Below are 27,911 nucleotides of genomic sequence, written 5' to 3'. Positions count from 1 at the left end.
AAACTCCTGGAGTTCAGAACAGGAATAAGGCCTTGTAATTCTGTAAAGCTTAATATAATGCCTGGATACAGCTCAGACTATGGTGAGCTGATAATTAAAAAGTACTGGTAGAGTCTCTTGAGGGAAGGGGAATATATATATATTTAATTGGGAAGCCCAGGTACCCTCTCGGCCACTGGGTACTCCCAAGAAAATATGCCAAGCTCTGGATTTTGAGGCCTGCCCTTATGAAACATTTTGGTAAGGGAGAAGCTAAGACTACCCATAATGAATCCTAAGAGTTGTTTCCAGGAAATCTTGTTCTCAGGATATGGGCTCTCTCTAAGCCCAACTCTGCAAGTAAAGTCATTGTCCTCCCCTCTACATGGGATAAGCTCCCTGACAATGTGGTCATGACTCCCAAAGATGAGTCTAGCTCTAGCACTGTGGAATTGGCAATGCCTTCCAGACCAAAAGGGAGAAAAAGTTTAATAAAATAAGGCATCAGTGGTAAAGAGAGATCAAAGAGAGTCGAGAGGCTATTCTGGAGGTTATTCTTATGTAATCTTCATTTAGATAGCGTTAATTGCCATAGTTTGCTAAACCTCAATCAACAGCATTCCTGTTGACTCTTAAAAACACCTAGGATTGGGACTCTATAAAGGTTTTATACATTAGGTTTGCATTCTGGAACCTATAATTTCCAGAGGGTTCCTAGGTTAGATAAATCCTGAAACTCAGAGGGACTAGCATCTCCAAGATTATCCATTAATTACATCTCCCTATCCTTTTGTGTTGACACCCCTTCTCAACATGAAAAAAACATATATTGCTCAAAGATCCCTATAGTTTGGGAGAAGAATCAAAGGAGAAGGAGGAGGTATAACAGAGAGAATAGGATTTGGTAAATGAGTATGCAGCAGTATGCTGAATTACTATCTTAATATTCCTTTAACTCAGTGTTTAGAAGCAGCTAGAAGGAAATATCCTAGATGATGGAATGGTAGCCCGTGACTAACACTGCAATCTGTTCAATAACTAGTTCTTTAACTGTGCTTTGAAAATTATTGCTTTTTTCTTTTTGCTCTGATGTGGCTTCTCTCGCTAAGCCAACTCAGCAAGTGAAGTCACTGCCCTCTTCCCTTTGTGGGACATGACTCCAAGGAGTGTAACTCTCTCTCTGGCAACGTAGGACAGAACTCCTAGGATAATCCCATTTCTGGCATCATAGGATTGAGAAAGCCTTCTTGACCAAAAGGGGGAAGAGAGAAATGAGGCAAAATAAAGTTTCAGTGACTGAGCGATTTTAAACAAAATTAAAATGCATTATATAAATATCCCTTTTTAATTTATGGTGTGTTGGAGTGGCTAGTGGGAAGTGCCCGAAACTGTTGAACTGCATTCCACTAGCCTTGCTTCTTGAAGATGATTGTGTAACTATATAGCTCTTACAGTGTGACCGTGTGGTTGTGAAAATCTTGTGTCTGATGCTCCTTTTATCCAGGGTATGGAAAGATGAGAAAAAAATAAATGAATAATATGGGGGGATAAGGGTAAAAAGAATTGGGTAGATTGAAATACTAGTGGTCAATGAGTGGGACGGTAAGTGGTATGGGATGTATTAGTTTTTTTTCTTTTTATTTCTTTATCTGGAGTGATGCAAATGTTCTAAAATTGATCATGGTGATGAATAAACCATTATGTGATGATATTGTGAACCACTGATTGTATACTATGGATGGAATGTATGTGTGTGAAGATTTTAATAAAAATATTTTTTAAAAAATGGAGCTGACTCTTCCTTTCTTTAGGGTTTCAGAATTGCTGTCACAGCCTGAAATCTGGTTTGTTATTTTTACAATCAAACTGTCAGAGACAACTGTGGAGTATTCTTTTTTAATGTAATTTTATTGTTATATAGTATATCAATATATAGTATATATTAACATATTGTACACATAGTATATCAATAAAAGTATATTGTATATATTAACTTACTATGCAATCATCCAAAGTGTACACTCAATGGTTCACAGTATCATCATACAGCTGTGTATTCTTTATTTTGTCTATATATTTTTTTCTCATCTGTTAATATACTGGATAAAGGGAGTATCACTCACAAGGTTTCACAATTACACGGTCACACCTTGTACTGGTTTGAAAGTGTTGTGTACCCCAAAAAAGCCATGTCTTTTAATCTTGATTCAATATTCTAGGGTGGAAACCTTTGATTAGACTGTTTCCATGGAGACTCGCCCACTCAATTGTGGGCGTGACCATTGGTTATATTACTTTCACGGAGATGTGACATGCCCAATTGTGGGTGTTGCCTTTTGATAGCTGGAGTTGTGACTCTACCCATTCAAGTTGGGTCTTGAGTAGTTTACTGGAGTCCATTAAAAGGGGAGACATTTTGGAGAAAACACAGTTGCTTCAGAGCCAACAGAGACACAGACACTTGGAGGTGCTTGGAGGGGCAACAGAGAGCAGATACCTAGATAGATGTTTCGTGATGCAAAGCCCAGCAGATGTTGCCATGTACCTTTCTAGGACATGCTAAGCAAGCCAGAACCCACAGCTGTGTCCTGGAGGAGCTAAGTGAAGACCCACAGACACTTAGAAATGAAACCACTGGCATCAGAAGCTGGAAGCAATGGAACTGGAACCAGCAGATGCCAGCCATCTGCCTTCCCATGTGACAGACATTTGCCTTTCCTGAATCAAAGTGTCTTTATCTGGATACCTTAGTTTGGACATTTTTATGGCCTTAGAACTGCAAACTTGCCACTTAATAAATTCCCTTTATAAAAGCCAATCTATTTCTAGTATACTGCTTTTCTGACAGTGTTAAACTAAATCAGGCTGTTAATCTGTAAAGAGAATTAATGTGCTAAATAAAATATCCTCTTTCAGTTTCCTTTTTCTCTGTTACTGAAGAAACAGATAACATTGGAAAACACTCCCTGAACCCTTGCCTTATAATCCATTTAGAAAAGTATGTTAGTAATACCCAACAGAGTTGCGGTCTTCCAGGAGAGCTAGGCAGGGCCACTACTCAGTTTCATAACCGTGGGAAACTCGTTTACATATTTTACCTCAGTTATGTCATGCTTGTTTGGACAAGAATACCTGGTCTCCAACTATTCTTATAACTTTTAAATAGTCTACATCTTTTAGGGGTACCTTTTTGGCAGTCCCTACGTCCTAAGAAACCTAAGGGGCAGCGGCAAAGCCCTAAGGATAGACTCCATGATTCTGCCTTTCTTTTCTTTTTCCTTGCAAACGCCCATGGACTACTCTCCTCAGCTCCCAGAAGGACAGGTCCGGCTGAAGTAGCTGCTGCTGGCGCCCTCCCATACCCCAATGCTCCCTCTGTCACCTTTCCTTCGAGTTCTCACCAGAGACTGGACATGTGTGTCTCCCGTGGATGCCCGCAGCATCCCCGGCCGGTTGGGTGAGGGGTGGAGGTGGGGGTGTTAGCCAGCTTAGTACCCGGGTCAGGAGGCTCGGGTTCCCCTCTGTTAAGAAAGGAGCGTGGACAGGTTGATTTTGAAGAACCTTTCTTCCACGCACCCTCACACCCATGATGTCTCACTCCCCTTCCCTGCATTTTAGTTCCGCGGAGCCTCAGGATCACTCCAGCTCAGGAAGGAGCGCACAAGTCTGCGCCATCAGATTGCCCGGCGCTCGGGCTTCCTGTCCGCCCCTAGGAGCCACATCTCGCGCGACCCCCCCCCCCCCCCAGCTCTCGCGACACTTCCCGCCGCCGCCCCGCAGCTGTGCTCGCCGGGACCTTCGCCCCCGAGCGGCGGCCCCAGCCATCTCGGCTTCGCTCTGGGCACTTGGCCCGCCAGGAGCGCCGTGGAGCCTAGGTTTCCGCGAGAGCCCTACGGGGCCGCAGGCCCCGCCCCGGCCCGCCCCGCTCCCACCCGGCCCGGGGGCAAGGCCGAAGCGGGGACATGTCTCCCTCCTCCCTGCGTGGGCAGCCGAACGGGCGCGGCTGCGGGGCCGCTATCAGGTGAATCCGCCGCGGCGTGTGGGGCGGGCGGCTGGAGTCCCGAGGGCCCGCCTGGGTGCGGGACGGGATGCCGGGAGCAGGGACGGAAAGCCTGGAAGGGCTAGCCAGGGGACGTCGGCGGACTGCGTCCAGTACGGGGACGTCATCTTGTTCCTTTCGGAGTCTCCGCTTCGCCCTCCCGGTCACAGGAGGGAGGAGATAAGCCCCTGGCTCCGAGGCCCGGGCGCTGGCGGCGGGAGGCCTGGGGATGTGGGGATAAAGGAACACGCCCTAGGGGCTGAGCTAGATTCGTGTCAGCAAAGAGCGCGGGGAGCATCCCCGGGGAGGACAGTTGTTTGCCGTCGCACGGCCCCGCGCTGAGGTACCGGTGTCCTCCTCAAACACCGCAGAGTTGCTGATGGCTGGAGTGAGCTTTCGCCGAGTGATATCAGAATTGAAGGAAGAGAAAAGAGGTGGAAGCGCGTAGGTCAGAGTCTACCTGGAGGGGAAGAGGCCTCTGCCTTGTAACTTTCGACGTGAGCCTGCGCGTGTGAGTGGGTGTGCGCGTGCGCGCGGTGGCCCCCGGCAAGATTGTTTTCAGAGTTTGTACCACAGCCCCTAATTAAGGACATTTCAAGGATCGATCAGAAATGACAGGTTCTTAAACGAAACGCAGTATTTTAAGATTCCAAAAGGTGAATGTGTAACGGTAGGGCCGGAGAGCCTAAAACCTCTGTGTTAGGATGGGGCACGTTGAATAAATTTTTTGCCTTTGGCACTAGGTTTAAGTTGGAAACTGGGGTAAAATGTTTTGTTGCAACCTAATTTTGACCGTGTATTTCTTGTGAGTCTGGGTTCGTTTTATAACTTGTCAGACTGTACCATGCAGTTTTCTGAGAAAATTGGAAGCTCAGTGAAGAGTGGTTGCTCTATTTTTGTTCAAAAGCTCACCCTCCAAATCCCAGTTATAAGTTTGTTTATTTTAAATTATGTACCCCCCTTTTTTGCAGAAATGACCCTCCTTAAAATGACCGGTTTTGTGTGTGTTGTGTGTATGTGCCTATGTATATGTCAACAATTTGCTATAAATAGAAGGAAAATAGTTTTCCTGATAATTTTCTTTTGTCTTTTAGAGAGCAAAATGTTATCAGTGGAATCACATCAGGAGCAGTTGTCCCAGTCAGATCCATCCCCGTCCCCAAACTCATGTAGTTCCTTTGAACTAATAGACATGGATGCTTCCAGTTTGTATGAGCCGGTTTCTCCTCATTGGTTTTATTGTAAAACAATAGATTCTAAGGAGACGTGGATTCCTTTCAATTCTGAGGATTCACAGCAGCTGGAAGAGGCATATGGCTCTGGTAGGATGAAGACAATGATTTGTAGTAGACAAAGACAATCATCTCTCTCAACTCTTTATAGCAGATGTTATTAAAAATAAATTCTAGGTTTTTCCAGTCATGTAATCTCCTACAGCATTTTCATTTAGAAGTTCTGCATCAATACTCAGCTAATTTAAAGTATTTAAAATTTTGATTTGTCTTTTGAGAACAGTACTTTTTACAATTTCTGCATATTTATCCAAAAATATTTCTTATTCCCTAGCTTGTGTGTTTCAGATCTAATTTTTGTTTATAAAGCGGGGAGGGGGGAAATGTCAGATCACAGGAGAATAGATTCTCTAACTTGTCACTAGTTTCTTCTTTTGTAAAATACAAGAATGGTGTTAGAATTATATTATCTTGGTTCTCATTAATTTACCTTTTGGTTCCTCAAACAAAAAAAAAACCAGGAAAGGTCTTCTTATAGACCTTCTATTTATTTAGCTATCTTCGCTCAGAAAACGAGCAGGCATTTGAATAGTATTTTTTTTCATATTTCATTAAAACCAGGAATCGTTTTGATAGTTTATATAGTTGGTAGTCAAAAAAGTATCACTTAGGGTGGGCCACAGTGGCTCACTGGCAGAGTTCCCTCTCACTTGCCATGTTGGAGACCCAGGTTCGATTCCCGGTACCTGCCCATGTGAAAAAAAAAAAAGGTATTTAAATTCCATTTTATTTAATGTTTAGCCAGTAGAAACTGTTCATTCTTGTGTTTTATAACATTTAAAGTCTGAGAATTGTATTTTTGGGGGTTCTAATTTGAAATACATACTTTTTCCCTTTCTAATCCTTGATAGGAAAAGATTATAATGGTAGAGTTGTCCCCACTGATGGGGGCAGATATGATGTTCATTTAGGGGAGAGGATGCGGTATGCTGTATACTGGGATGAGACAGCATCAGAAGTGAGACGATGTACCTGGTTTTACAAGGGAGATAAAGACAACAAGTATGTTCCCTACTCAGAGAGCTTCAGCCAGATATTAGAGGTAATGCTGCTACCTTATTATGTAAAATCTTCATTTGACCCTTTTTTCCTCATTTTCTTCATTTTTTCCTACTCTTATTTAATATTTTCTTCCTTTTGATTTATTTTATGAAATTTCCAGAAAGAGTTTTGTTGTATCTGTGTTACAGTTTATTTCTTTTTGCAAGTTAGTTTCAGGATAAAGTAGTTTTATTTTCAGACTTTAAAATTCTACAGCAACTATATTATATCTTTTCATCTAAATTAAAAGACCCTTTCCTTAATGGCAGTCATTATTAATATTTAAATTATGACGCAGGATTGATCTTTTATTTTTATTTTTTTTGCTCTGAAATTAAACTTATTTAAATTGGAGTAGGATATTCTTATTGAAACTGTTGCTAATCTAGCAGTATTCTTAACAATAAGTTCAATTTAGTAGAAAAGCTATTAAAGAAATCTAGTAAAATGTATTTTCTTTTAAGGAAACCTACATGCTTGCTGTAACTCTGGATGAATGGAAAAAGAAATTGGAGTCTCCCAACAGAGAAATCATTATATTACACAATCCAAAGGTAAAATGAACTAAAGCAATGGACTAAAGTATTTCTTTAATGTTGGGATGAAAGGTTAATAGCATTATTAATGAGAACTTAATTGGTTTCTTTTTCCTAGAGAACCTACTCAGAGTGAACTGGCAAATTTTATATTACATTCATAATTATGAAACTTAAAACTTGTAGCCACTACCATGTTTACCTTATTCAGCTTTCTTTTGCAAAACTGTGCCACTGTGGAGTAAGAGAATCACTGGCGCATTATGTGGGCATATCTTCCATGCATAGGGTATTGTTGAAAGACTGTTAGCCTAATGTATTTTCAGTGTTGTCATTTCAAGCCATAAGAGTTGCATATTAAAACCCCAGTTGAAATTATGTTAAAACACTGAATGAAGCTGAATGTGAGAATGATAGAGGGAGGAGGACTGGGGGCACAAAAAAAAAATCGGAAAGAAAGATAGACGGTAAAGACTGAGATGGTATAATCCAGGAATGCCTACCTAGAATGTATAATGATAGTGACTAAATGTACAAATTTAAAAAATGTTTTTGCATGAGGAAGAGCAGAGGAATCTCATTACTGCAGGATGCTGAAGATAGATGATAATTAATATTTTAAAATTTTAACTTAGGTGTGAGACTAAAGCAAAAAATGTTTATTTGGTACAAAATTTATATTTTTACTACTGCATTTCCTAATATAACTTATGTAGACAGCTTAATTGAACACCATAAGTACATGGAACCTTGAGTAGGACATGAGATTTTGTTGGTTTGTCCAGAGTGATGCCCCAATAAATCCCAGAGTGATTTGAACAGTGAATAAAAAAAGTATTTGCAAAGTCCCTTTTGGGGAATGGTGAGAAAGGGGGAAATTCAACTTCCCCAAGTTGAATTCTTGATATTCTCACAAGCAGTGCAGACACTCAAAGCTATAGGCTGAGCCCCCAATCTTGGGGTTTGTTCATATGAAACTTAACCCCACAAAGGGTAGGTCAAGCCTACTTTAAATTAGGCCTAAGAGTCATCCCCAAGAGAACCTCTTTTGTTGCTCAGATGTGGCCTCTCTCTCCAGCCAACACAACAAGCAAACTCACCACCCTCCCTCTGTCTACGTGGGACATGACTCCCAGGGGTGTGGACTTCCTGGCAGCGTGGGACAGAAATCCTAGAATGAGCTGAGACTCAGCATCAAGGGATTGAGAAAACCTTCTCGACCAAAAGGGGGAAGAGCGAAATGAGACAAAATAAATTGTCAATGGCTGAGAGATTCCAAACAGAGTAGAGAGGTTATCCTGGAGGTTATTCTTATGCATTAAGTAGATATCACCTTGTTAGTCAAGATGTAATGGAGAGGCTGGAGGGAACTGCCTGAAAATGTGGAGCTGTGTTCCAGTAGCCATGTTTCTTGAAGATAATTGTATAATGATAGCTTTCACAGTGTGACTGTATGATTGTGAAAACCTTGTGTCTGATGCTCCTTTTATCTACCTTATCAACAGACGAGTAAAACACATGGAATAGAAATAAATAATAGGGGGAACAAATGTTAAAATAAATTCAGATTGAAATGCTAGTGATCAATAAAAGGGAGGGGTAAGGGGTATGGCATGTATGAATTTTTTTCCGTTTTCTTTTTATTTCTTCTTCTGAATAGATACAAATGTTCCAAGAAATGATCATGATGATGAATATGCAACTATGTGATGATATTGTGAATTACTGATTGTATATGTAGAACGGAATGATCAAAAGTTAAGAATGTTTGTGTTTGGTGTTTTTTGGTATTTAAAAAAAATTTTTTTTAATTAATAAAAATAAGAAAATTAAAAAAAAGTTTATTAAAAACAAAACCCAGCTGAGATTTGACTGTTAATTAGAAAGACATTTTCCTACCCTTCATAATGGTGATCACTTTAATATAGAATGTCTTTATTGCTCTCATCTGTTCTATTTAAGCTTATGGTGCATTACCAGCCAGTTGCAGGGTCTGATGAATGGGGTTCTACACCCACCGAGCAGGGTCGACCAAGAACTGTGAAGAGAGGGGTTGAGAACATCTGTGTTGACATTCATTGTGGTAACGTTAATCACTTATTTTTTCCTGTTTTCTGATACACGTATTTTATTTGTGTATCCCTTACATTTTGTGACCTTTTTCTATGGGTTTGTATTACGTTGAGGCTTAAAAATAATCTTAAATCTTATGAGCTTATTCTGAGTTAAGATTAGCAACGCTTCATCATTGAGAATCTTAATAGATGTAAAAGTCTTCTCTTTTAAAGTTAAATATGTAGAGTGGAATGGGTAAAATGTGGCAGCACCAAATCAGGAGGTCATTAAGTATGATTGAGCTGATTTAGTCCCTCATTCTAAGAAGTGTGACTCTACCTCCTTGATTAAAAATTTATTCCTTGTAATTCCTGTTCTAGAAGATTTTCAACTAAGCAAGACTATTTTTCAGTAAGACTTTGATGATTATCAGTTCCTATCTAGCTATGGTCATTATGGTTATTTTCATAATATATTTAAAGGAATTCTAAAATTCCTTTATCTTGAAGAAGAGATGATTTGATAGTTCTTTTCTCTTGGCCAAAGTCTTAGATTAGACATGCGGAAATTTTAAAATGCTTAGAGTTTAAAATTTCAGCCTTAAAAAGCAAAATGTGGAGGATATCGGGCTGTGAGTGATGGAGAATGATAGTTATTGCTGAGTAGTTAGAATTTTTGCTTGAGGTGATGGAAATATTTTGGTAATGGAAGGTGGTTATGGTAATGCAACATTGTAAAAATGGTTAAAATGGCAAATTTTATGTTTAGTATTAAATGGCATAATGTTATATATATGTTATTACAATAAAAAATAAGTTAAAAGAAAGAAAACATACTGGACATTATTGGAAAAATTGAAAAAAATAAAATACTAGATAAAAATATTGTATCAGTGTTAAATTACCTGAATTCAGGTAACTGCATTATGGTTATGTACGAGAATATGCTTAAGAAATACATATTATAGTATCAAAGGAGTAAAGAGACATGAAGCATACAGCCTGTTCTGCCAAATGGTTTGCAAAAATATGTGTATAGACATACACAAACTTAAGAGAGAGAGAGAGCAGATAAGCAGGTATGGTAAATGTTAAAAAATCAAATCTGTGTAAAGACCATACTGGAGTTTCTGTACTATTCTTTTACTTTTTTTGGTAAATCTGCAATCATTTCAAAATAAAAAAATGTTTAAAACCTGAAAAAATGTTCATAGGCATTTCAAGATAAATGAGAAACAGTGAAATCATTGTATTTTTACTAAGTTGTTAAACATAAGACTATTTTGTGTTTTTTTAATTATTAGTTTTTTTAAAATTGTTTGTCTTTATAACTTATTATTGTGAATGTTTGATTTTAGAATCCATGACCAATTATTCAAAATAATTTTTCTTTTTAATTTCATTTATAGGGGAACCTTTACAAATAGATCACTTGGTTTTTGTAGTTCATGGAATTGGACCAGCTTGTGATCTCCGCTTTCGAAGCATTGTGCAGTGTGGTAGGTTTGCACAGCATGTAAGATTAAACTGTTTAACGGAAGTATTAGCCCTTCTGTGAGCTGAGATAAAGCATTGTATTTGGTCTGTTGTCTTAGCTACATAATAAGATTTGGAGTACTAAAGCCAGGTGACAAGGTAGTAAAGCTTTTCAGCTTAGACATAAAGTGCTGACAAGTTCTTGAGGCTAATAGTTTATTCTCTTAACTAATAATTCTTAAGTTGGCACACCCTTAGTCTCTATAAGATTGTACCATGAGGTAATGGCCATATTTCTAACCACTCCATCTTTAAAGGCAACCATAAAGATGATATTGTTTAAATAACAGAGGAGCTTTAATCATTTTTATAATTCATACAGTGAAGAAATCTGTTGATAATCTGTTGGAAGATTTAAGTCATTAGTACAACTTGATTTTGAAAGGTAGTGCTCTCTAAAATTTGGTAGTCTTCAAATTTTAATTGTCCCAATGAGGGAGTCTTATTCTATTGGTTAATCATCTAAAGCATAAACTATAGTCGTATTTGGGAAGGTTAAGACTGACATGAGATGAATTTCAGATGGCAGTGGGTATTTTTTGTTTTGTTTTTTTTGTTCTTTAAATCCTCAATATGGGTTAGTGGCTGTTTAAAAGACCCAGAAGTTAGGGTAGTGTTGTGGCTGCAAGGCTGACTGATATATAGTTCTGTGATTTTGTTTTTATGTGAAAAAGTTCCCATGATGCAGTAGAAGCTTTGAAGTCATCTTTTCTTTGGTGGAATGTTTCATATGGTAAAAACAAGTTCTATATTAAAGGAACATTTTCTCATATATGCACAGATAATTTTTTTTTCAATATGGCTTTATTTCTATTTTTCACTCGTCAGTATGTGTTCTAAGCAAACGTAATTAGAGTATAATTACAGGATTCGTTGCATTCTGATTCTGCAAATTCATAGTTTCACAGTTGATGCATAAGTGAATCTTTTTTTCCAGTTAATGATTTTCGCAGTGTTTCCTTGAACCTGCTGCAGACACATTTTAAGAAAGCCCAAGAAAATCAGCAGATTGGGAGGATAGAATTTCTTCCTGTCAACTGGCACAGTCCTTTGCATTCTACTGGTGTGGATGTGTGAGTAATACCCTACACCTTTGAGTTGTTAATAGTGATTGTAGTATGCATAGGGATATTTGTGTTGTAGCTGACTGTATATTTAACATTTTATTAAACAAAAAGATTTTTGTGCTTCTGCATCTTTTTCTTAGAGGTGCATTATTAAATGCTGATCAATCCCTTGGTTTAATGAGCCCTGGTTAGGAGTTAAGAGCTGTGTCTGTCTTTCAGTATGTCTCATTGGCTCGTTAGTGTCTATTACTGCAGCTTCATTATTTCTTTAACATTAAAGCCAAACTTTTTTTGCCATAGTTTATTAACATATCCCTCTTTAAACTACAGAAGCTGTTGAATCTTTGAGGTCTGTTTCTGGAAGTTTTGAGAAAGCTTTAATTGAAAATTGACTTAGATTATGTCAGCATGGCCTTTCTTTGCCAGATATGAGTTGTTTGCCTTTGTCATTTAGCATTCTCAACTTCTTTGTGTTTTCAGAAATTGTGCATTGAGAGAGAGGAACACTGATCGAATCCCTATTTCATTTGATATGTCATAGAAAGACTTAACACTGAGAATTCTAGGAAAAGTCTCTTGTATCTCTCTGTCTTTTTTAAAAAAAACTTTTTATCATAGAGAATTTTGATCTAAAAGAAGTATTTATAGTGAATTTTCATATGCTGATTACCTAGCCCCAGCAAGCCTCAACACATGATCAGTTCTGCCCCATCCATATAGACCCCTATCAACTGTCTTCCTACTCTATTTTTTGAGTTAAATCTTAGGCATCATATTGTTTCATCTGTATAAGTTTCATTTTTATGTCTTAAAGGTAATGACTTTTAAAAATGTATAATCATAACACCATTATTATTTATCATAACACTAAAAAATTATTTATCAAATATCCAGTCATTGTTCAAATTACTAATGTCAGGATATTAATGCCATGATATATAAAATTACACATATCTTATGGCAAGAAGATAAAGTCTTTGCATGAATTAACCAGTAGAGTCTGAGATATACTAACAAGGTTCCTGACTAGCACCTCAGTATTTCAGTACTTTAAGCACCAGTAATTTCAGTCAGTCAACAATAAAGTGAATGTTCCAACTTAAAAAAAAAAATTATACATATCTTTTAAATGGATCCAAATAAGATCCATAAATTGTGATTAGCTGATAGATCTGTTAAGTCTCTTGATTTATCTCTCCATCTTTTATTTTCTTGCAATGTATGTATTAAGGAATCTGAGTGGTTTTCCTGTAGAATTTTTCACACATTGAATCTTGCTGATCACATCCCCTTGGCATAATTAAGCATGTTCTGTCCTCTATTTCTTTTTTTTTTTTTTTTTAAAGAGAGAGGAAGGAAAGGAAGGAAAGAAAGACAGAGAAGGAAGGAAGGATGGAAGGAAGGAAGGGAGGAAGAAAGGGAAACATCTTTATTTTTATTATATTTTGTTTGTTTGTTTGTTTTTTACATGGGCTGGGGCCGGGAATCGAACCGGGGTCCTCCGGCATGGCAGGCAAGCACTCTTGCCCGCTGAGCCACCGCGGCCCCCTCTATTTCTTATAAGTTGATAGTTGTCTCTCTTGTATCTTCCTATAATTAGACAGTTGTCTAAATCTAAGCTTGGAGGCTAAGCTAGTAAATAACTCAGAATACAGAGTGTATTTAGGTTTTCTACTTAAAATATCTTTCCTTTTTTCAGAGATCTGCAGAGAATAACCTTGCCCAGCATTAACCGCCTCAGGCACTTCACCAATGACACAATTCTGGATGTCTTCTTCTACAATAGCCCCACCTACTGTCAGACTATTGTGGACACAGTTACTTCTGAAATGAACCGAATATACACACTTTTTCTGCAGAGGAACCCTGATTTCAAAGGGGGTGTGTCCATTGCTGGTCATAGTTTAGGTAACAAATATATCTCTGTGACCAGAGAGGACTGTCATTTTTTCAGGCACCTATGATGAAGAATTTGGAAGGGGGTTGGAAGGGTGGTATCTGGATTAGAGCAAAAGAATGACTCCTTGCTTTGCGGATTTACTTACATGGGTACACTGGCTTTTTTACTTTTTTTGTATAAGAGATGGCCATTTAGTGCTAATGCTTAGACATTGTCCCTTCTTCTATTTTGTTTATAGGTTCGCTTATATTGTTTGATATCCTAACAAATCAGAAAGATTCTTTGGGGGATATTGACAGTGAAAAGGTAATTTAGATATTCAGATAGGTTTTCTTGCAGTATTCATTAGTAAGGAATTTAAGATTTTAGATTTTTTTTTTAGCTAAGTTAGTCTCAACATGACATTAAATTTACATTTATTTTAATTTTAACAGACTTAAAATTATGTCATTCTTGGATGATAGAAACAAGATAGTAATATGCTTCTACAAATATTGCCACATTCTAAAATAACGATAGTTATCTTTTTCCATTATAAATATGTACTACTGATCTGTTATTAGAGTTATAGAATTGTTGAAATGAAAGGGATTATGAGGAAATGAAGAATGAATTGGATACAGATTGATTTGACTTATAGGAATTCTGTTTTAAAGCAGTTTTGGAGAGGGGTATTTGATGTTTAACTGTATATTTTAGTAAAACGAAGTCCTCTAAATACTTATGTATTGTAAGATTTAGTATTTAGCATATACTGTCTTGTATTTTTTCTCTTTTTATGTAAAGCCCTATTGGACATGATTCTTCCAGGGCAGATGCTTTTTCTTGTACAATTTTATATCTTAAGCTCTGTTTCCCTAATAAAAGCTCACTAAATGTTTGTTAGTGATGATGAGGAATACTTTGTTAGTCATTCATTCAGTCATGTTTACTTATTTAAAAATTTTTTTTTTTTTTTTTTTTAACATGGGCAGGCACCGGGAATTGAACCCGGGTTTCCGACATGGCGGGCACAAACTCTGCCATTGAGCTACCGTGGCCCACCCTTAAAATACTCTTTTAACTGAAGTTGTAAAAACTTAGAATAACTGTCTTTATACTTATATTTTATATAAATTACAATTTATTTAAAGTTAATGTATACCTTTATGTAGAAATCTTATGTATATATCTCAAAATAGTGCTAATAATGGAAAATCTAAATGAATTTAGAGAACCTAAACTCTACAATTTAATTTTTAGGATTCGTTAAATATTGTTATGGATCAAGGAGACACTCTGACGCTGGAGGAAGATTTAAAGAAACTTCAACTCTCTGATTTGTTTAGTATCCTTGAGAAGGAGAAAGTAGATAAAGAAGCTCTGGTAAAAATAATCTTTTAAAACTTTATGCTGTATCATTTCAGTAGTTTTACTGCTTATCTTCATCATTCTGCTTACTAAGAACTTGCCCATTAGAAGCTTGTTAATCACCAATACTTTATCATTAATAATATTCTTTAGCATTATTTATGTTTTTTTAATCATAAAAAGTGATCTTTGTGAGAGTTCAAAGTACAGAATGACAGTAGTGATATGCCTGTAGTTATAAGGCAAAGACTGAACAGCATAGCTCTGAGAGAATATGAAAGCAAGAACAGATCCTATAATTCACCATTATTAGTCAACTCCTATTTTCTCTTATACTTTCAAGAGCTCTGTTGTTGACATTTTCTTCTTTGTTTTTGTTTTTTATAATTAAAAACATTTTTTTTTAATTTTAACTGTAAGTGGAAAATTCTTTGTGATTAAGTAAATTGATAGTTTGATATAACTTTTACCACTATTTCCAAATTACTTGCATCATCCCAAACCAAAACTCATACTCATTTAGATAATAACTCCCCATTTCCCTCTCCTCCCACCCCTGTTTACCACTATTTAGGTCTCTATGAATTTGCTTATTTTAAGTATTTCATAATGAGAAATCATACAATATTTGTCCTTTTTCTGTCTGGCTAAGTGAAATAAGGTATATCTGTGTTGTAGCTTGTACCAGCATATTGATTCTTTTTCTTGGCTAAATAATATTCCATTGTGTGACTATATTACATATGTTTATCCATTTGTCTATTAATGGATAAACACCTTCCACCTTTTAGCTATTGCTAATAATGCTGCAGTGAACATCAGTGTACAAATATCTGTCTGAGTCCTTGCTGCCAGTTATTTGGGATATATACCTAGAACTGGAATTGGCAAGGCCATGTAATTCTGTGTTTAACTTTCTGGAGAACTGCCAAACTTTTTTCCATGGCATCTGCAACATTTTACAATGCCACCAACGATGTGTGAGGGCCCCTATTTCTCTGTAAGTGCCTCAACATTTGTTATTTTCAGATTTTTTTGTGTGTGATAGCCATCTAGTAGATGTGAGGTGGTATATCATTTTAGTTTTAATTTAATTTATCTTTCTTTAATGGCTAATGATGTTGAGTATCTTTTCATGTATTTATTGACTACTTGTATATCTTCTTTGGGAAAATGTCTATTCAAGTCCTTTGTCCATTTTTAATTGGGTTGTCGTTGTTTTCTTGTTAAGTTGTAGGATTTATTTATATATCCTGGATATTAAACTCTTATCAGATACATAGTTTTGAAACATTTTCTTTTATTCTATAGGTTGTCTTTTCACTTTCTTGATGATGTCCTTTGATGCATAAAAGTTTTTACATTCATGGAGTCCATTTGATCTGTTTTTACTTTCTGTTACTCATGCTTTGGTGTAAAGTCTAAGAATCCATTGCAAGGTCCTAAAGATACTCCCTTGTGTTTTCTAAGAGTTTTGTAATTTTAGTTCTTATATTTAGGTAATTGATCAATTTTGAGCTAATTTTTATATATGGTGTGAGGTTGTGGTCCACACATACATCCTTTTGCAGGTTGATTTCCAGTTGTATTAGCACCATTTGCTAAAGAGACTATTATTTCCCCATTGAATGGAACCTTGTCCACTCATTGATAGGTGGCCATGTCAAAAAGTCAGCTGGCCATAGATGTTTGAATTTATCTCTGAAGTCTCAACGTTATTCTGTAGGTTATATGTTTATCCATATGCAGTACCAAAGTGTTTTTCTTTATTGTTGTTTTTCTTTATTTTATTTTTATTAGAGAAGTTGTAGGTTTCCACAAAAATTATGCATAAAATACGGTTTCCATATACTACTCTATTATTAATACCTTCCATTAGTGTAGTATATTTGCTGCATTTGATGAAAGAACATTTATATTTATACTATTAGCTATGTTCCGTGGTTTGCTCTAGAGTCCACTATATTATACAGTCCTATGGATACTTTTTTTTTAATTGACAAAACATACCGACATACAAACATGAACATACTTAACATATGAACATTCCATTCTTGGTATATAATCAGTGACTCACAATATCATCACATAGTTGTATATTCATCACCATGATCATTTCTTAGACCATTTGTATCACTCCAGGAAAATAAATAAAAAAGAAAAAAACTCATACATACTGTGCTAGTTAGGTTCAGGTGTCACCTTGGCCAGGTGAAGGTGCCTAGTTCTATTGCTGTGGACATGAGACAATGGCATGTGAAGCTCATCTGACGCTGATTATATCTGCAGTCGGCTAGGAGGCATACCTGCTGCAGTGAATGATGCTTGATTTAATTGGCTGGAAGCTTAAATGAGAGCGCTCAACGTAGCACAGCTCAAGCAGCTCAGCATACCTCATCTCAGCACTCAGGTCATCCCAGGCCTTTGGAGATGCAAAGTGCAATCACCCTGGGGAAAGTTGTTGGAACTCAGAGGCCTGGAAAGAAGGCCAGCAGAGATTGCCCGGTGCCTTCACCTTTAAGAAAGAACCTCAGTTGAAAGTTAGCTGTCTTTCCTCTGAAGAACTATACATTTTTTTTTTCATGTTTGCATTATTTTTTTTGTTCCACATACATAATCAATAATTCACAATATCATCACATAGTTGCATATTCATCATCATGATCATTTCTTGGAACATTTGCATCTATTCAGAAAAAGAAATAAAAAGAAAACAGAAAAACATTCATACATACCATACCCCTTATCCTCCCTTTCATTGATCACTAGCATTTCAATCTGAATTTATTTTAACATTTGTTCCCCCTATTATTTATTTTTATTCCATGTGTTTTACTCATCTGTTGATAAGGTAGATAAAAGGACCACCAGACATAAGGTTTTCACAATCACACAGTCACATTGTGAAAGCTATATCATTATACAATCATCTTCAAGAAACATGGCTACTGGAACACATTTTCAGGCAGTTCCCTCCAGCCTCTCCATTACTTCTTGACTAACAAGGTGATATCTACTTAATGCATAAGAATAACCTCCAGGATAACCTCTGACTCTGTTTATAATCTCTCAGCCATTGCCACTTTATTTTGTCTCATTTCACTCTTCACCCCTTTGGTTGAGAAGGTTTTCTAAATCCCTTGATGCTGAGTCTCAGCTCATTCTAGGATTTTTCTCCCACGTTGCCAGGAAGGTCCACACCCCTGGGAGTCCCATGTAGATGGTCAGGGTGGTGAGTTTGCTTGTTGTGTTGGCTGGAGAGAGAGGCCACATCTGAGCAATAAAAGAGGTTCTCTTGAGGGTGACTCTTCGGCCTAATTTTAAATAGGCTTGACCTGTCCTTTGTGTGGTTAAGTTTCATATGAACAAACCCCAAGATAGGGGGCTCAGCCTATAGCTTTGGGTGTCTGCCCTGCTTGTGAAAATACCAAGAATTCAACTTGGGGAAGTTGAATTTTCCCCTTTTCTCACCATTCCCCAAAGGGGACTTTGCAAATACTTTTTTTTTCCACTAGAACTATACATTTTTAACTAAATAAATCCCCTTTTATTAAAAGCCAATCCATCTCTGATGTGTTGCATTCTGGCAGCTTTGGTAGACTAGAACACATACCATACCCTTTACCATCTCCTTGACCACTAGTATTGCCATCTACCCAATATATTTTAACTTTGTTCTCCCTATTTTTTTTTCTATACCTTACCACTCTTTCATTGATTACTAGTATTTCAGTCTACTCAATTTATTTTAACATTTGTTCCCCCTATTATTTATTTATTTTTAGTCCATATACTTTACTCATCTGTCCATACCGTAGATAAAGGAGCATCAGACACGAGGTATTCACAATCTCACAATCCCACAATCACATTACGAAAGCTTTATCATTATACAATCATCTTCAAGAAGCATGGCTACTGGAACACAGCTCTGGAGTTTAAGGAACTTCTCTCTAGCCTCTCTAATACACCTTAAACTAAAAAAGGGATATTTGTATAATGTGTCAGGATAACCTCCAGATAACCTCTCTGACTCTGTTTGAAGTCTCTCAGCCACTGACACTTTATTTTGTCTCATTTCTCTCTTCCCCCTTTTGGTCAAGAAGGTTTTCTCAATCCCTTGGTGCTGAGTACCAGCTCATTCGAGGATTTCTGACTCATGTTGCCAGGGAGGTTTACACCCCTGGGAGTCATGCCCCATGTAGAAAAGCAGTGAGTTTGCTTGCCATGTTGGCTGAGAGAGAGAGATAGGCCACATCTGAGCATAAAAGTTCTCTGGGGGGACTCTTAGGCCTAATTTTAAGTAGGCTTAGCCTATCCTTTGTGGGGATAAGTACCACAGTGTTTTAATTACTGTAGCTTTGTGGCAAGTTTTGAAGTCAGAACATTTGAGCCCTCGGATGTTTTGTCTTATTCAGGGCCCCTCGTAATTCCATATGAATTTAAGGATTACTTTTTCCATTTCTGCAAGAAAGCCTGCTGACTTTCCAAGAACATTAGTCATTTGCATCCCCCATCCCATAATCTCAGCACTCCTTTCCAATGTGAAAGAATGGCAATTGCCCAAATATCCATGAAAATTGAGAAAATGATCAAGAGAGAGAGAGGAGTTGTAGCAGAGAAGATAGGATTTAATAAATGATAATAACTACTGAATCATTATATAATTTCATATAATATATATAATCATATAATTCTTTTTAGTCTCTTATGTACTAGAACAGATATTGTAGAATTGTAACCTGCACTATACTTTGAAATGTCCTCCATAACTACTTGTTAAATCATACTTAGAAATTTATCACTTTTCTGCATATATATTTTACAATGAAAAATGCATTTTAAAAAAGGGTCTGCATTGGGCTTGGAGAGAAGGCCCTCTGGCATTGCCTTGGTCATCTAGGGGGAAGAAAAGGGTACAAGGATGGGGTTGTATTTCTGTATAATTTAGATTTGAGTTGTACAGCATACTGCATCTTGCTCTAACATGTTTTTGTTCTGCTTTGCTTTTGAGTTTTTTACACAGCATGCAGAGGCACTGAAGAGACCATGTCTTTTTCACATGTTGAGAATGTAGGCAATGTTTCAGTACCAAAATTAAGAGGCAGAAAGCAAATGAAAATTTTGAATTTTTTTATAGGTGATGTGTTTGGATTCTTTTCAGCTTTGAAACTGGTTAGCACAGCTCCATTGTGTTTTATAAGAGGATACATTATCCCATATGACATGTTGTGCGTTGGAAAGGTTTGCATATCAGCTGAGTGATTCAGCCTTATTCAGCTGTTAGGGCTGTTCTATGGCTTCAGGTATATTGTCAAGTCTGTGATTAACTTCTCTTGGACTTTTAGAGCCATTAAATTATTTTTTGTATGCTGTATGATGGGGATCACATTTCATTCTTTTTCTATGTGACTGTGCTGTTATTGAAGCATCATTTGTTGAATTTTTTTGTTGTTCTTTGTTTGTTTTTCTTTTTGTTTTGTTTTTTGGGAAGTACATGGGCCGGAAATTGAACCTGGGTCTCCTGCATGGCAGGCAAGAATTCTACCACTGAACTACCCTTGCACCCCCTGAGGTGTGTTTGTAGAGTGATTTAAAGGGCAACCTGAGAGTATATTTATTGGGTTTTGAGTCTCCTTAAGGTGGGAGCCCCTTTGGGAGGTATCCTTTGAATAGCCAACCTTTCCTATCCACTGCATAATTCAGCAGAAACTAGCCTGGCTTGGAGTGGAGTTGATTGGAACTGACACCTCTCTCTACATATCAGCTAACTCAGTAGCTGGAAGGCCCAGAAGCAGTTTAGCTTCAAGATAACAGTTTTAACCCTCTCATTTCTCTGCCAAATCAGTGGGAACGTCTTGGATTAAACCTTTTGGGATCCATCTAAACAATGTAGCACCTATTGTTATCTTGTAAAACAGAAACAATTTTCACATCCTCTCATTGGCCTATGAAGTCCAAGGTGAAAATTTCAGGAAAGAAAGTGCAATTTAAAGCTTCTCAGGAAGGCATTTGGTTATTGAATTATTTCTGACCAGAGGCCTAATTTTGTAATATGACCAAAACCAAAAAGTATAAATAACAATCTGTCTCTGGTGGAATAAAAGGCAGGCTTTAGACAGTCTATCCATTTCTGCAGCAAAATTGAAGTAAATGTATCTATCTACTTAAAAGTTAATAAAAGTGATTTCAACTTTCTGGATCATCTCAGGGAAAAAAAAAGGCTGCTGGAATTTTGATAGAGATTGCATTGAATTTGTAGATCTCTTTAGGCAGTATTGACATCTTAATGATATTAAGTCTTCCAACCCGTGAACATGGAGTATCTTTTTATTTATTTAGGTCTTTACTTTCTTTCAGCAATGTTTTGTGGCTTTCCAGGTTTTTCCCCTTGTGTTGGTTTGAAACTATATGCATCCCCCAAAAACATGTTCTTAAATTTAATCCATTCCTGGGTATGAACCCATTGTAAGACCTTTTGATGAGATTACTTCAGTTAAGGTGTGTCCCAGTTCATTAAGAATGGGTCTTAATCCCATTACTGGTGTCTTAGAAAATAAAATTCAGACAGAGAGGAAGCCACAAGAAGCAAGAAGCTACAATAAGTGAACCTGGAAGAGAAGGGAGAAACCAGCAGACATCGCCATGTGCCTTGCCATGTGACACAGAAGCCAAGAATTGCTAGCAGCCAGCCCCACAATGCTACAGTCTTTGGGGAGAAAGCATCACCTTGATTTGGACTTTGTTTTAGTCTCAAAACTGTAAGCTAGAGTTTGTTCTCCAGAACAACTATTAAATAACCAGGAACAGTACAGAAAAGCTCCTGGGGCCACGTCAGTGACCAGACACACAGCGTACCCCAGTCTGGACCCGCTGGACCAGTTGCGAGCACCCCGACAAACTGTGAGTTCCCAAAGCTGCTGTGGTGGCCAGCGCCCCTCCCCACAGGCCGCTTCCCAGAGGGGAAAGGAAAGGACTTTACCAGCAGCAGGGACTGGGCACAATCAAAGATCAATTGTGGAACTAATTAACAAATTCTGACTGCTAAAAATAGGCCCCCACCTTAGGTGAACCTGATCAAAGTGGAGGTTGCTCATTTTTGCCCCGACGCCAAGGGGGCAGGACTGACAGAAAAAGGGGGAAAAAAAAAGGAAACAGGTTTTTGTGGCTGTGTATCTACAAAGGCTTAACTGCCTCTGCATACAGCGGCCAGCCTTTTCAGGCTGCAACTGCCCCAGGCATAGGCAGAAGTGAGCTCTTTTGGGGGCCTATCTGGAGATTGTGCCTTCCCCAGGGGAGTGGTGAAGCCTAACTCAGGTGGAATCCCTCCATCAAGGAATTCAGACACCAGGGCTTGGTAATTTGAAGACATTAAAACCAGCCTACAACCTCTCCTCTGTCTTCACCACGCCCCCAGCAGGGAGAGTCTGCCAAAGTTAAAGGTACCGCATCATCTTATGCTGGTGGGACCTGCAGTCAGACAAGCGCTACACACAGGGCAGGATAAGAAAAACAGAGTCCAGAGACGTCACAGGAAAGTCTTTCAAAATGCTGGGTCTCACCCTCAGGGAAAACTGATGCAGGTGACTCTTTCCTCCTGATAGGAGGCCAGTTTGGTCTGGGAAAATCTGGCTGGGGTATATAATATCTAAGTAGACCCTCCTAAGTGTGTGTGGGGGGAAGGTACCACACAAGCAGGGCAAGAAACAAGAACTGAAAAATTCTCTTCTGTTAAACAAAACTTAAGTTAAAGGTCCAGATAAAGCTGAACTGAATGTCAAAGAACAGATAGAGAACAAATTCATCCAGCAAGAAAACCCTAGATAAAAGAAGTGAAAGCAATCTCCAGAATAAACTAATTAAGGTAATTAAATGCCTAGATGCCAGTAAAAAATAACATCACACTAGGAAAATTGAAGATATGGAGCAGTCAAAGGAACAAACCAACAATTCAAATGAGATACAGGAGCTGAAACAATTAATTCAGAATATACAAACAGACATGGAAAACCTCATCAAAAACCAAATCAATGAATTGAGGGAGGATATAAAGAAGGCAAGGAAAGAACAAAAAGAAGAAACTGAAAGTCCGAAAACACAAATCACAGAACTTATGGGAATGAAAGACACAGTGGAAGAGATGAAAAAAACAACGGAAATCTACAATGGTAGATTTCGAGACAGAACATAGGATTTCAAAACTGGAGGACGGAACATCTGAAATCCAACAAGAAACAGAAACTATAGGAAAAAAAATGGAAAAATATGAGCAGAGACTCAGGGAATTGAAAGACAATATGAAGCACATGAATATACATGTTGTGGGTGTCCCAGAAGGAGAAAAGAAGGGAAAAGGAGGAGAAAAATTAATGGAGGAAATTATCACTGAAAATTTCCCAACTCTTATGAAAGGCTTAAAATTACAGATCCAAGAAGTGCAGCGCACCCCAAAGAGAATAGATCCAAATAGACATACTCCAAGACATTTAATAATCAGAATGTTAGAGGTCAAAGAGAAAGAGAGGATCTTGAAAGCAGCAAGAAAAAAGCAATCCATCACATACCAGGGAAGCCCAATAAGACTATGCGCAGATCTCTCAGCAGAAACCATGGAGGTGAGAAGACAGTGGGATAATATATTTACATTATTAAAAGAGAAAAACTGCCAACCAAGAATTTTATATCCAGCAAAATTGTCCTTCAAAAATGAGGGAAAAACATTTTCAGACAAAAAATCACTGAGAGAATTTGTGACCAAGAGACCAGCTCTGCAAGAAATACTACAGGGAACACTAGAGACAGATACGAAGACAGAAGAGAGAGGTGTGGAAAAGAGTGTAGAAAGGAAGACTATGAGTAAAGGTAAAAAGAAGGAAAATTAGATATGACATATAAAATCCAGAAGGTAAAATAGTAGAAGAAAGTACTACCCATGCAGTAAAAACACTGAATGTTAATGGATTAAACTCTCCAGTCAAAAGACATAGTCTGGCAGAATGGATTAAAAAACAGGACCCATCTATATGCTGTCTCTACTCAAGGACACGAGGCCAAGGACACAAATTGACATATACACACCAATGTTTATAGCAGCATTATTAACAATTACCAAGAGATGGAAACAGCCAAAATGTCCATCAACAGACAGCTGACTAAACAAACTGTGACATTTACATAAAATGGAATATTATGCAGCTATAAGACAGAATAGAGTTATGAAGTATGTAACAACATGAATGGACCTTAAGGACATTATGCTGAGTGTGATTAGCCAGAAACAAAAGGACAAATACTGTATGGTCTCACTGATATGAACTGACATTAGTGAATAAACTTGGAATATTTCCTTGATAACAGAGACCATCAGGAGATAGAAATAGGGTGAGATATTGGGTAATTGGAGCTGAAGAGATACAGATTGTGCAACAGGACTGAATATAAAAACTCAGAAATGGACAGCACAATACTACCTAACTGTAATGTAATTATGTTAAAACACTGAATGAAGCTGCATGTGAGAATGACAGAGGGAGGAGGGCTGGGGACATAAATGAAATCAGAAAGAAAGATAGATGGTAAAGATCGAGATGGTATAATCTAGGAATGCCTAGAGTGTATAATAATAGTGAAATGTACAGTGTACAAATTTTAAAAATGTTTTTGCATAAGGAAGAACAAAGGAATGTCATTATTGCAGGATGCTGAAAATAGATGATAATACTTTAAAATGTCACCTTATGTGTGAGACTAAAGCAAAAAATGTTTATTTGTTACAAAATTTATATTTTAACTAGAGCATTTCCTAGTATAACTCATGTAGATAGTTTGATTGAATGTCATAAGTACTTGGAATCTCAGGTAGGACGTGAGATTTTGTTGGTTTGTCCAGAGTGATGCCCCAATGAATCCCGGAGTGATTTGATCAGTGACTGGAAAAGTATTTGCAAGCCCCCTTGGGGGAATGGTGAGAGTGGGGAGAAATTCAACTTTCCCAAGTTGAATTCTTGATATTCTCACAAGCAGTGTGGACAACCAAAGCTAAAGGCTGAGCCCCCAGTCTTGGGGTTTGTTCATATGAAACTTGACCCCACAAAGGATAGGTCAAGTCTACTTAAAATTTAGGCCTAAGAGTCACCCCCAAGAGAGTCTCTTCTGTTGCTCAGATGTGGCCTCTCCCTCCAGCCAACATGGCGAGCAGTCTCACCACCCTCCCCCTCTCTGCGTGGGACATGACTCCCAGGGATGTGGACCTTCCTGGCAACATGGGACAGAGATCCTGGAATGAGCTGAGAATTAACATCAAGGGATTGAGAGAACCTTCTCGACCAAAGGGGGTAGGAGTGAAATGAGACTAAGTGTCAATGGCTGAGAGATTCCAAACAGAGTTGGGAGGTTATCCTGGAGGTTATTCTTACGCAGTAAGTAGATATCACCTCGTTGTTCAAGATGTAGCGGAGAGGCTGGAAGGAACTGCCTGAAAATATAGTGCTGTGTTCCAGTAGCCATGTTTCTTGATGATGATTAAACAATGATATAGCTTTCACAATGTGACTTTGTGAATGTGAAAACCTTGTGTCTGATGCTCCTTTCAGCTTCTATATCAATAGAAGAGTAAACAGATGGAATAAAAATAAATAATAGGGGGAACAAATGTTAAAATAAATTTAGTTTGAAATGCTAGTGGTAAATGAAAGCGAGGTATAAGGGGTATGGTATGTATAATCTTTTTTTTTCTCTGTTATCGTTTTATTTCTTTTTCTGTTGTCTTTTTCTTTCTTTTTCTAAATCGATGCAAATGTTCTAAGAAATGATGACTATGCAACTATGTGATGATATTAAGAATTACTGATTGTATATGTAGAATGGAATGATCTCTTAATGTTTTGTTTGCTAATTTTTTTAATTAATAAAAAAAGTTAAAAAAAAACAAAACTGTAAGTTAATAAATTCCCATTATTCAAGCTGACCCGTTTCATGCTATTTGCTTGAGCAGCCTAGTAAAACACACCTACTTGATTAAATTTATTCATAAGAGTTTTAGTCTTTTAGATGCTATTATAAATATAATCATTTTCTTAATTTCTTTTTCATATTGTTCATTATTGATGTATGGAAACCTAACTTGACTTCAGTGTGTTTACCTTAGATCCTGCAACTTTGCTGAATTTGTTAATGAATTGCAGCTTTCTTATGGATTCTTTGGGATTTTCCCTATATAGGAACATGTCATCTGTGAATAGGGATAGTTTTACTTCTATCTTTCCAATCTTGGGTGCCTTTTATTTCTTTCTTTTGCTTGGTTGCTCTGGCTAGAACTTTCAGTACAATAGTGAATGACAATGGTGACAGTGGGCATCCTTATCTTCTTCCTGATCTTTTTTGACTTAAAGTCTATTTTGTCTGACAATAATAGAGCCAGTCTGGCTTGCTTTCTCTCTCTCTTTTTCTATTTTTGAAACTATAATGATGTTTATTAAGTCATATAACTGGAGATCCCAAATTAGGGCAGACTTAGAGTAGATATAAACCTATTAATGGGATTTCTCCATTTCTCTGCTATTCTTTTTGTTTGTTTGTTTGTTTTTTGTTAATTTATCTTATATTATCAAACCAAAACAACATACAAGCATGAACATTCTTAACATACAAACATTCTCTGCTCTTCTTTTACGTGTGGTCTTTCTCTCTTTTTTTTTTTTAACTTTTTTATTGTTAAATATAACATATTTACAAAGAAAAGAAAGAAAAAACAATGATTTTCAAAGTATATTTCAACAAGCAGTTACAGGACAGATTTCACAGTTTGTTATGGATTACCATTCCACTTCTGGCTCTCTTGATTACTGCTTGCAGAGACTATCTTCTCCACCCTTTTACTCTCAGTCTCTTTGTTTCTTTGAACTTACAGCGGTTTCTTATAACAGCCTATCATGCTTTTTTTTTTTTGTCCAATCTGCCAATCTCTGCCTTTTAATAGGGGAGTTTAGTCCGTTGATGTTTAAGTTAGTAACTGAACAGAAAGGATGTTCTTCTGTTATTTAGGCACTTATTTTCTGTATGTCTTTTATGTTTTTTGTTCTTCAGTTACTCCACTACTTTCATTGTATGTTTTTACTTGCTTTTTTGTAATGTACCCTTTTGATTTCCTTCATCTTTCTTTTTCTATTTTTTTAGTTATTTTCTTAATTGATTTCCTTTGTAATTACCATTAACATCTTAAACTAATAATAAACTAGTTTGACAAGTACAACCTAGTTTTAGTAGTATTCAATTCAGATATCTGCTCTCAGATATCTCTGTCCTTAACCCTTTATATTGTGATTGTCTCAGATTACATCTCTATACATCAGATGCCCATTAACAGATTTTAATTTTTTTTTTTTTTTTACATGTTTGCCTCTTAAGTCATGCGGGGGGTGAAGAGAAGCTGTTATAGATCCAAAGTACAATAATACAGATTTTATATCTACCTATGTAGTTAATCTTTACTGGTGTTTCTAATTTCTTCCTTTGGCTTTGAATTACTTTATAAATTTCCAGCCTTAAGGACCCTCTTTAGCAATTCTTATAGGGCAGGCCTTCTAGTAGTGCTCTCTTTCACCTTTTTCCTGTTGATGGGCCAATGCTTTTCTCTTTCTTTGTGTGTTTTATACATTTTTTGTTGCAAACTGGGCATTCTGTGTATTATCTTGTTATAACTCTGAAAATCTACTTCTACCACTCCTCCGGAATTCCTAAATTTTTTTGTGGCTATTGGTGAGGGCTGGTGATACCAATTTGTGACTTTCCCAAACTATTTTTGCTTCCAAATGGAATTAAAGGAGAAAAGGAGATAAAAATAGGTACTGTCTCTTTAATATACTTTTGCTTTTGCCTGAGGGTGTTTAGGCAGTGGTTGCCCTCAGAGATGCCCCCACCCAGCAATCTTTTAAGTAGCTATCAAAAGCTGTGATCAGTGATCAGTCCCCCCTCTCATCCTTACGCCCCAGGTTTTGGAGGACTAGATCCACCCTGCCACCAGCAAGCTGTACCAGAAGCCTGAACAATAATGCCCACTCCTGCCTGTGATGCGGTTGGGATATGGGGGATGGTAGCAGTTGCATGGAGTGGGAGATTC

General features: G+C 37.4%; 1 protein-coding gene across 5 annotated transcripts in view; it reads left to right on the top strand.

The window, feature by feature from the left end:
• The first annotated feature begins 3,780 nt into the window (after positions 1-3,780).
• DDHD2 (DDHD domain containing 2) overlaps positions 3,781-27,911 on the top strand; it is an 89,367-nt gene continuing 65,236 nt past the window's right edge. For 2 of the 5 annotated variants that reach the window (XM_077144176.1, XM_077144174.1), the window contains exons 1-10: positions 3,782-4,000; positions 5,113-5,340; positions 6,162-6,352; positions 6,816-6,905; positions 8,850-8,970; positions 10,351-10,440; positions 11,415-11,550; positions 13,244-13,452; positions 13,683-13,750; positions 14,687-14,809. In XM_077144176.1, the coding sequence (XP_077000291.1) occupies positions 5,121-5,340; positions 6,162-6,352; positions 6,816-6,905; positions 8,850-8,970; positions 10,351-10,440; positions 11,415-11,550; positions 13,244-13,452; positions 13,683-13,750; positions 14,687-14,809 (1,248 nt within the window). In that variant the 5' untranslated portion in view covers positions 3,782-4,000; positions 5,113-5,120. Of the gene's footprint in view, positions 4,001-4,117; positions 4,467-5,112; positions 5,341-6,161; positions 6,353-6,815; positions 6,906-8,849; positions 8,971-10,350; positions 10,441-11,414; positions 11,551-13,243; positions 13,453-13,682; positions 13,751-14,686; positions 14,810-27,911 lie in introns of those variants that run through there. The other 3 variants (XM_077144179.1, XM_077144177.1, XM_077144175.1) reach the window with 3 other exon arrangements.

The sequence above is a fragment of the Tamandua tetradactyla genome, chromosome 26, assembly GCF_023851605.1.
Source record: "Tamandua tetradactyla isolate mTamTet1 chromosome 26, mTamTet1.pri, whole genome shotgun sequence".
Classification (NCBI taxonomy): Eukaryota; Metazoa; Chordata; class Mammalia; order Pilosa; family Myrmecophagidae; genus Tamandua; species Tamandua tetradactyla.
Note: the sequence above shows the minus strand (reverse complement) of the source record. Positions and strands in the feature narration are given on the sequence as shown.